The sequence below is a fragment of the Microtus ochrogaster genome, linkage group LG1 (genome assembly GCF_000317375.1).
Source record: "Microtus ochrogaster isolate Prairie Vole_2 linkage group LG1, MicOch1.0, whole genome shotgun sequence".
NCBI classification, from domain to species: Eukaryota; Metazoa; Chordata; class Mammalia; order Rodentia; family Cricetidae; genus Microtus; species Microtus ochrogaster.
In genome coordinates this window covers 27083700-27094849 of record NC_022027.1, presented here as the reverse complement: position 1 = coordinate 27094849, position 11150 = coordinate 27083700, and the positions used below count along the sequence as shown (strand labels likewise).

The 11150-nt window shown below is 36.9% G+C and overlaps 1 protein-coding gene across 3 annotated transcripts in view; it reads left to right on the top strand.

Moving 5' to 3' along the window:
• Positions 1-11150, top strand: part of Gabra2 (gamma-aminobutyric acid type A receptor alpha2 subunit) — a 134220-nt gene that overhangs the window by 44626 nt on the left and 78444 nt on the right. For all 3 annotated transcript variants that reach the window (XM_005359306.3, XM_026785070.1, XM_013350814.2), the window contains one exon: positions 9548-9615. In XM_005359306.3, the coding sequence (XP_005359363.1) occupies positions 9548-9615 (68 nt within the window). The remainder of the gene's footprint in view (positions 1-9547; positions 9616-11150) is intronic.

The window sequence follows — 11150 nt, the reverse complement described above, 5'->3', positions numbered from 1 at the left end:
TTCTTTAGGATATCAAATTATAGACTCACTGACCTTTATTTATGGCTAGAACCCAATTACGAGTGAGTTTGAGTACATCGGGTAGGTAAATTGTGTCAAAGCAAGGGAATCTATTTTAATAATACTCAAAAATAGCTTCTGTATTTGTTAGATTTGATTTACTAGCCAGTTTATGGCTTCAGTTAAGAATTCACCAAAGTGGCAGTGCAGTAAAGCTCTAGTCTTGGTCACAATGGGGGACAGGTGGTAGAAAGAATGGAGGGTGAGGCAGGGACTGGATGAGGTCTTCACTGACCAGGTTGTATTGCCCCAGTACACAGTTTCATGAGAGATCTAACAGCCCCGAACAGGTCTTCTCTCTGATGTGTACTTGGTGTCACAGGAATGGAGGAGGCAGGAGTGCGGTGCATACTCACTGGTGCATTGAGGTCTGGAGGCCTGACTAAAATTATGTCAGAGCTGACTACAGCCCCACTCCTTAGTTCCATCCAGAATGCCTCTCAGACTGGACTCCAGCACAGATCCATTCAGGCTCCATGACTGCTGCTAAAGTCTCTGTGAACCCCTTTGAGTCCTGCTTAGTTGATTCTGTGGCCATGTTCTCCTGGTGACCCCTTTAGTTCCTACGATCCTTTTCCCCATCTTCCACTGGGTTCACCAAGCTCCACCTAAGGAAATCTCTATTACTGACTTCAGATGCTACCTGATGACATCCTTAGCTTCTGGGCTGGTGGAAGCTAGGGGTCTGTTTGTACATCCCAAAATGACTTGACCACAGTCACAAGGATGCTAGGTCAGACACAGTGGTGGACAAGTAATGGCTATTATGGGGGCGGGGGGACTAAAAATAGCCTAATATAATTTGGTCCTGAATTTACAATATTAGAACAATCATTGTTCTAAGCTGTTCATTGCCTTTGTAGAGAGTTCAGTGTGAGGTGGTATTTCTTTCCAGGAACTTTGATTCACAGCATTTTGGGGTACAATATTCTCTGCTGTATTTTTTTTTTACTTCACTACACAACGTCTTTGAAGTACAATATTTTCTGCTGCTTTTTATTTCACTATCAACAAGCATTTTCTTTCTTGATGCAAATTTTGGCTTTTTTTCTGATTTCTTTAAATTGTAGAACTGTTTTCTTTTTCTTTGTTGGTCTGATCTCTGATTTAACTAATTTACTTCTTAGACTCTACTATTTTAGTATAAAATAACAGTGTCAAAGTGATCCCTAACCTCAATGGACAATGTTAACTTGACAGAAGTGTTTATTATCTATCTTGATATAGGACTTAAGTTTCACATGAACTCAGTGAAGTACAAGATGGAACTACAATTGCCTTTTAAGTTTTCACCATAAGCAGTGAAGATAATACATAAAAACTGCAAAATGTTGTAAGATGTTATTTTTAGTAGAGATTTGCAATTTTACAAACATTTTACAAAATTTTGTGGGGCATAATTTTAAAGTAAAGATGGTAAAGAAGTATTCATGATAAAGGAAGGGGGTACCATGAATTAGAGAGCTCATGAATTAGAGTGCCATGAATTAGTTACAGATCATTGAAAAAGGTAGCTGATGTCTGAGAAAAGAACTCAAATAAACTGTTAGAAAGTGGCTAGAATGTAGTCTGTCCTATGTAAATATTAGTTGAAATAAATAAGAAACACAAATAGACCTAAGTGAGGTTAGACAGTAAATTGTGAATGTGAAAACAGGATCTCTCAGGTGCCTGCAAAGACCAACAATGTTTGATGACTAGCCAGGATATAAACGAGACAGACCATTGAACAGTAGCAGAAGAAACAGGAAAGGCTACACTGTAGTCATCAAGTATTATATACATTAGCAGTCTTAAGAGCGTAGCTTTTGTTTCCAGTAAGATAAAGGGATATTCTAGGCTGTTGTGAAGTCAAGTGGTACAATCTCATATATGATTTAAGAAGAGCCAGTGGATAAAATACTTATGGAGCAGCAGAATGAGGTGCTTAAGAAATCTTCCCCTGCAAAAAAGCAGCAAGAACAGTGACAAAAGTTATGTAATTGACTTTCACAGATCTCTGGAAATTAACCAGAAGCTTGTAACAATCCCAGGATGATTTAGAAGAAAAACTGGATGTAGCACAATAAATCTATTGTTTTCTCTGGCATTTCGCTTTTATTATCCTGTCTACTTTTCTGTGTTACATGCTCAATTTGAAAACTACCAGTCTTGTAAGTATCCAAGCCTTGAAATGCAACCTTCACAAAACACTGGAGAGTGAAGCAGAGCTTCCCTTACAAATTACCATCTTCAGAAAAATGATTTCTTTCAGACCCCTGTGTTCATTCTCAGGGCTTGTCTTAGTTTAATTTGACACTGTTGACTTCGTGCAGGTAACACTATTCTCAAGACATGTACTAGAAAGAAAAATCAGCAGCTTTTGTTTTGGTTCACAGCTATTTTTAACAGAGATACCAGCTGGAGTTAAGAAGAACCCAATGAAAACCCTTAAAATGAAAAAAATTAAGTGAAACTCAGGTGATAATGGGGATGGGGATAAAACTTCACTTATAATTCTGAAAACCTAAAATGCCATACTACAAAGCAGATTTATTTCATGTACTTTGGGACAAACTGGCAAGGTCCTTATCTTCGATTCAATGTGGCCTTGGTTGTTGTATATGCAGGAAGTGAAGGCCCAGATAGAGTTATAAATCGCCTAGGAGTGCTGAAGGCATCACTATGTCTCCCACGTGACCTCACACACACTTCTTTGGACTAAGAGACTTAACATTTCCATGGACAGAATGTGAAGAGAATATATCTTTGCAGAAATAGTCTTATAAAGCCAAAAAAAAAAGCCAGTAAAAGTAAGAAATGGTAACACATGTAATGAAAGGTGGGGTAAATTTCTGATTTGCAGCTGCCATATTACAATAGCTAAAATGTCAAGTTTTCAGCTAAAGAATTATGACTCATGCAAGGAAACAGGGAAGCCAGCTTTATATGTAAACTAAAGTGACCTTTACTCCGATATCATACTACTTTAGACAACAATTCAAGATTCCTCACACTCAAAAGCAAACAGAACGTCATTATGCAGCTGAGACAATTGAGTAAATGATATTGTTGTCTTAAGATCTTCCTATTTCACTTCAAAACAGTTCTCTAAACCGAGAGCTGTACAGTGTGCCTGATCTGAAGATGTTTAACGATGCCCGCTCTTTGACTCAATCCACGTAAGTGACTGCTGTCTAGAGCAAACTGTCAATGTAACAAACATTTTTTAATAACATAATTCTTTACTGATTCTTTGGGAATTTCACTGTATGCAACCCAATCCTACTCATATCCCAGTCCCTCCATATCCTGCCCTCACCCCTGCAGCATCCACCCCCAGAAAAACCCCCAATCAATTAAAATCAAAACAAGACCAAAAAACCACCCACTTTGCTCTTCCACATTTCCAACACCTCTTCACACAATATATGCTTTTCTCCAATTAACCCCACACTCAAAATGTTCATTGCAATGAGTCCTTGGTGGAAGCAGCATTCCCATAGCATGATAATTGCTCTAGAGTAACAGCAATGGATCATGCGGTAGGTCTTTGTAATATAGATTATTGTGACATATCAGGATACCTGTTGAAAAGATGCATGCCCTGGAGCATATCTGAAACACCTTCACTTCCTTCTACCTGCTCCTTTTGTGTATTTGAATAGCAGTATGTTTGAATTAGAAAATCCTTCCAACCTTCCTCTTTCCCAGTAGATAATTCATGTAGACCCTTAAGCCCTTGAAAATGTAAGACTACAGTGTTCGTCACAGGACAGGGAGAGATTAGGACTAGCCTCATAATTCAAGCAAGGAAAATTCTGCAGTAACTGAAAATAACACTTTCTACAAAATCTGCATTTACAGACTCTTACAGTAGGACTGTAGAAACTTAGCTTGCATTTCTGAAAGTGTCCATTATGAATGTGTTTCTGTTACCATGAAATTGAAAAATATGCCGAAGATGATTATTCCATGTTCACCACTGTTCAGTATTTATTGTAATTTGGTTAATACCAAATTTAGAAGTGTCAAAGTTGCAATATACACAAGATGGTATTTATAAATAGTTCAGTTGCATATATCCATGGCTATAGCAAGTTCCCTGGATCCCACAACAGGAAACTAAGGGAGTAAGTCTTTACCGTAAATGAGTTATTTGCTTGATTGGGCTTAAAGAGTTGCCTACAATAACTTTATTTGCTGCATGTAAAGCTCTCAGAACTGTTTTACACTATTATACTTTATCCTATTATATATTTTAATCATTTCTAATCTTGAATACTTTATATTTATTTTGAGAAAATAAATTTTAGTATTTATGTGTTTGTACTGGGAGAGGATGGAAAAGAAAACACATTACAAAGAACAACCCCCAAAATTATTAATCTTTTATGGAAAACATGTTTTTGCTCTTGCCAAGTGTTAGTTTTTTTTTTCTTTCCTTTTTTTTTTAAAAATTGAGTGCTATTGTATACTGCATTACACAATGCCGACTACTAGTGATTTCACTTGAAATCCATTTTGACAAGCTTTTAAAAGGAGAGCTGTCTACTTTCTCTCCCCATGTCTCACCACCCATTTACTTTCCATGCAGCCTTGTTTTATGAGGGGACAGCCCTACAGAAATAATTTATTTTCAGCCTCTCAAGGTTGTTTCTAGTAATCAGACCAAAAAGTCATTTCACTAACATCACTTTAAAAAAAAAAAAGACAAATCTGTGTTCTGCTTGTTTTGGCTTTTCTTGTTCTTGGTCTCATTGTGTGTGTGTGTGTGTGTGTGTGTGTGTGTGTGTGTGTGTGTGTGTGTGAACATTGTCTACATTGATTAAAATGTATGCACTCTCCTCTGACCCAGCTTAGCCACACTTTTAATGAGAACATAGCATTTCTGATTAGATATTACTGTATGATTTCAAGTTCCTTTTGGCAGTTCTGTGCTGCCTTAAATTTAGTGATCTTGTTCTAATTATAGTTGATTGGTTTTTATTTTTTGATAGAAACTTATGCTTTTTATTCCTGTATGATGTTTCAGTTATCTGCTTATGCTGATCATCTTGAACCTAGCCTGTTTGCAGGACTTGACATTGGCCTGTGGAATCCTCTACCAGAAATATCTTCCCTGAATTTTGCTATCTTAGAGAATGGTTATCATCACTTCCTTCTACCTGATTTGTATATCTTTTCTCAAGATCCTTCTCTTAGCAGTGACAACTGTCACCTTCTTTTAGTACTTAAAACCTTTAATTTTCCCCCTCTTCTCTGATGTACATTTTTCATGGACATTTTGCTTTGTTTACATTTTACTCTCAGATATTAATCTTTTTTGGTTTCCCCTTCCCCAGCTCCTCCCATATCCTTTCCACCTCCCCATTCACCCAAATACACAACTTCTTTGACTCTCTCTCATTAGAAAACAAAGAGGCATCTAAAACTCCCACTTGGGACTGTCTGACCAAATGTGGGACTGGTCCCTGGAGACCACTGACTTAACTATCAATCAGTAGCTATTTGTTGCCTGCCTTATATAGATCACATATTGTTGAGTTTTATGGGTACAACTTCTTGTCATTTTAGAAGACCAACAAGCACCCTGGTTCTCTGGAACCAATATTGCCAACCCTCTCTATTGTGATCCTACTTACTCTGAGGCTCAGTGGAGTAACCCAGACTCAGAAAAAAAATGCCACGTTTCCTCTTTTTAATGGATCATAGCTCAACATCTTCAAATTTAAATATAAAACTTGAAATAACTGTAGGATCGATGAAACAGAAAGGGACCATACTGGGAAGGGAGAAAAAGCTGTATTAGAACACAGGTGCGATGAAAAGGAAATAAAATAATGGGGGTCTTTAACTGGTGGAGGGAAGAGAGGGAGATAATACAGAGGGAGCAGGAGAAAGGACAGATGTTAACACTTAAGAGTATATAAAAAGCAGGAAGTATTTATTTTCTTAAGGTACTGGAAATTGTGTGTGTGTGTGTGTGTGTGTGTGTGTGTGTGTGTGTGTAACCTGCCTTTGAGTTGTTCATCAGGGAGATCCAAGAGACTCAAATATTAAGAATTGTCATTGTACTTGGTTGCTTCCCTGAAGAATCTGCTTTTGAAGATAGCCTACAGTTTGACTAAGAACTTGGAGGAATCAAGCCATAATTTAGCTGGAAGTCTCATCCATGAGGGCTATCTCTCATAGCATCCAAAGGTGCTTTGCAAGCTGCCAAGCGAGAAAGGAAATCAAAATTCCTACCAACATGTGGTGATGTGGGAGTGTCATATATCAATCGGTTGATTTCATTGGTTAAGCAATAAAGAAACTGCTTGGCTGGCCCTCATAGGTTAAAACATAGATGGGAGGAGTAAACAGAACAGAATGCTGGGAGGAAGAGGAAGTGAGCTCAGACTCGACAGCTCTCCTCTCGGGGGCAGACGCGATGAAGCTCCGACCCAGGATGGACGTAGACTAGAATCTTCCCGGTAAGACCAGTGCTCACAGATTATTAGAAATGGGTTGATCGGGATATCAGAATTAGCCAGTAAGGGCTAGAGCTAAAGGGCCAAGCAGTGTTTAAATGAATACAATTTGTGTGTTGTTATTTCAGGGCATAAGCTAGCAGGCGGCCGGGGTGCTGGGGATGCAGCCCTGCTGCTCTTATTACTACAATGTGGAGTCTTCAAATACATCAGTGAGTTCCTAGAAAGAATCATCCAATACTACCGTATTGGTATTCTTACCTTAGCTGTTACCAACATTTATCTAACTGACTTAAGGTCTTCTCAATTGGAGAGATTTCGTGACTGAGATGGTAAACCCCACCAGCCACGCATGGCTGGAGAAGAGTAACATTCAGATAGAGACATCGAGGCAGAGAAGCAATTAGTAAAGCTTGGGAGAGGGAGGATCACAGCCAGTGTGAAGGCTGACTCAGGAGCTCACTTAGGCTGTTCCCTGAGAACACCCAGGACTCAAGGATGACTCATGGTTCCTAAAATGCAAAGATCAAGGTCTCGTCCAGCTAGCAGGTACCTTTGCTTCCTTTGTGATATCCACTAGTCTAATTAATCAAAACGCTGTAACATACATGAATAACACAGTTTTATCCTGTTGTAATCTGTAGATACAAGCATGGAATAACTTACAGACGGCCTTAGACAAATCGGTGTTAGATGATTCATATATAATATCATCTGTATAGTCTCATTTCTCTTTTGCTCTATTCTTTTTTCCCTACTTGCTAGAAGGTAAAATCACATTGCAATTTGGATGTAGAACCTGGGAGTGCTGGTAGGTGTTGTCAAATGTCTGTCGTTGTCACTAAAATATGCCATTAATTTATGTTGCTAGTTTATTTCTCTATACACCCATTCACACTAAAATCCTCAGATCTCTACTCCAAAGCCACTTTCCCATGCTCAGATGTCAGATAGAGAACTGTTTGATACTCAACATCAGAGACTGCCTTACCGACTTTCACCTTCCCTCTGTGTCTTTAGTTGGATCCCTTCTGGTGCCTGTATTATTCAGCAAGGTCTATGAAGTAATAAACCATACAGCCATGTTCATTCTTTTGGTAACTTTACACAATTATATTCCATCTTCAGGGTTTCTAATATACATTCAGACCTCTGAGGTTCATCTTACACCTTTCTGCTCCTAGTTGGCAGCTCTTGACAGCTACCAGATGTCGGCAGTACCCTTTGCACATTGCTTGTCATTAACATAAGAGAGATCGTTATTCCCATCTTTAGCTTGCACATTTTTTTGTCATCTCTCTCTCCCCCAACTTTGCTACCCATACTAAAGGGAATAATTTTCTCTAGTTAATCCAAAAACTTCTTAATACTGTAATTTCTCTTCCCTGGAACATTTTAGCTGATGTTTATAATATCTGATGTTTATATCATTTATGTATTAAATAAATGATGTAGCATGATTGGCATATTATAAGAAGAAAATAAAATCTTGGGTTTTGTTTCATAATTTTTTATAATAACACATGTAGGATAGGATCATGATAGCAACATACTTTGAGCAGTAGTTCAGTTTAAAAAAGGAAATTCATGACCTTTGTTAAAAAATTATGCCAGGGTTTTGTTGAGCAGGAACCAAAATTAAATCAAACACAGGACTTTGGGATCTTGTAGTTCTTCACAAGGTGCCTTCCCAGGAACTTTACCCTATGGATGTGTTTCAGACACTGTCAGGAGGAAAGTTGTGTCAATTTATTTATGTGCTGAGAGAGGTATATAACAGAAAAATAAATATAGTTTAAGAAATGGAAGGGCATACATATTAAAGTAGAATAATTATGCTAATTGATTCACTTTCACTGTGCTCCGACATAGAACATACAGTAAGTGGAAATACATAGTTAATAAGAATCTACATTTAGTCTCAAGTCCATTATCCATTGTAGTACAAAGCCTGGGTTTAGTGTGAAGATTCGGAAATAAGAGTACGTGGGGTTATAAAACCATGCTCTGTCTACCACAGAGTCTTTGATAAGGCAGTGTTTCCAGCTTACTGTACATCATTGTGTACACCATAGGGATGTAACAAGGAATCTACTAATAGACTTGAATTGCAAATTATTCTATACTAAGTCCTTTGAAGAACACATAGTGCAGTAAAAGCTTAATTTTTAAAGAGTCTGTGTATTAAAATTCTTTTATTTAAAAGAAATGCTTCTTTCAAAATTAAATGCATATACTACTCCTTTACAAATTGATGCTCCTTATTATATAGAAAATGTGAAATTACAAATTTTACTGTGACATTTAGCCAATGATGATGGAAACAAATGATGTCTTTAATTTTTTAAATCTAAAGTTGAATATCTAAATCTGCTGTTTAATTGATAATTTTTGTGTGTTATGATTCATAGATTTCATAATTTTAGAATCCAATTCATTTATATCTTAGCATTTCAAGCAGGTGTAAAGATATTTAATGACCAAGTTTTTTATAAATAATGAAATATAGAAATTTAAGTTATTCACTTTGCTTTTATTTTTTATGTTATTAAGTATTAAGGCTATATATATGAGTATGAATCATGTTTATTTATAATGTGAACAGTTTGTTTTCTTTATTTTAGGAAAAGATATATTGATTTGTAAATGAAATACGTATTCTTGTGTGTAAACTACAATGAAATGGCACCGGAAATATTAGTTTAATCATCAAATTTAGAGTATCAAATAGTATGCATGCTATTGTCAGGATTAAAGATAAATTTGCTCAAATAATTTACTTTAGATGGTTTCTAATAAGTTATTCATAATGAACAATATAGTATTTTAAAAGAAATTCTAAGCAAGCCTGCTTTCTAAGGAGGAACAGGAAAGCTCTTCTGGGTTTACCTTCTGTTTATTGTGAGCACTGCTTGGAAAGAGTGAGGTGACACCGTCACAATCACCCACTTCCTTATCACACCATGTACTCAGATCCTTTTCTCTCTTGCAGATTTCACTATTTAAATCTATGTCCAATTTCTTTTTCATATTAGATAGTATTACTGAAGTCTTCACTAACATCTACGTGACCAGTTTTGGCCCTGTCTCAGATACAGATATGGTGAGTATTTTTTTAAATATCAAATATGTTTCCTAACTGATTGGAAATTGTTGGTAATTTAGAGTAAGTATGTATTATTATTGTCACATAAGTCTTTATATATCTCATGTCTGGTCACATGAGAAAAAAGTTGAGGTTGTGTTTTTGGGTTTCTGTGAAACACAATGAAAGCTTGAATGTTTTTTTCCCCAAAATAAGCTACCTAGATGTAACGTTGCATATAATCACAATTAAAGTGAAACAGTTGATTTATTGGTGATCATTTTCTGGAGTTAAAGCACTTGCTTGGCTTTCATATAACTGAGTTTCATATGTAACCACTTCTCACCAATGGTGGTGGTACATGAAGATATCCTTATGTATCAGTCATGTAGTCTGCACACAAAAGAGCACGTGCAAACCAAATCAAAGAAAACTACAATGTCAAAATTACTGGATTTTGTTGAATTTATGTTCATTTATTTTTCTTTAAATGAGATCTATGTGAGAGGGAAATTGGTGGAGTAAGAGAAAGTCTTAATTATATGTAAAAATGTTGTAGTAATCATTCCTCCCTATAATGGCAAACTATAGTCCTGTGTAAAAGAACATTTTCTTGAAATAATATTTTCTCATTATTGCTATGCAAGATTGTGCCATATCTTCCAAATGATACTTGCCCTGATTCCTTTCCTCCCATTCGCTCCTTCCTCTCTTATCCCATGCTGCTTCTCTGTCAACTGGGAGGCTCACAATATGTTTCAGTCCTCAGGCATCCTCTACTTCTATCCGTAACACCTTAAGTTCCAGAGACTGAGAATCAGGAAAGATGTCTTTGTTGGCTTTGTGTCTGCTCTTCCCCACATTGTCATCTCTTCCCAATTTCTTTTGTCACTCTGAGAATACAGAAGAGAAATGGACAAGTTTGGATATTTTCCACCTGGATGAACAAAGGAAAACAAAACATTCACCCTTATCTGGTTCTCTTAAACATTAATTTCAATGCTATCTTTCTGTCTTCTGGGATTGAGCAGAAATATCACATTTACAATGAAGTGATTTCCTTTTTCTTCCATTAGAATAAGTCTTCTACATTGGTTAATGTCTTCTAGGACCTGTGTGGTGTACAGGGTGACAGGTTGTGAGATTGAGGGGAGAGCTTTACTTTGGGGCTGATGTTAACTCAAAAATGGTTAGGTCTTTAAAAATTCTTCCAAAGTGACAATGTAATGGTTCCTTTCTCTACAGCAGGGGAGAGACACAGGGACAGTTTTGGAACATCAGGAACACATGCCATAGAACCTAAGCTTTAACATCAATGAGCATATTACTATAGAAGAGGCAAATTTACTGAGATCTTACAAGAACTACAGGCAAAGAACTTCAGACTCTTGGGAGAAGAGGAGAATTCATATTTTCCAGTGATTAAGGCCCTCACTTGTTGTCCAGTCCTGAGTGGTCAGCCTTGAAATCATATATACACCACCAACAAAACAGATGTATAGCAGGTTTTGTTTGTTCTCTCTCTCTCTCTCTCTCTCTCTCTCTCTCTCTCT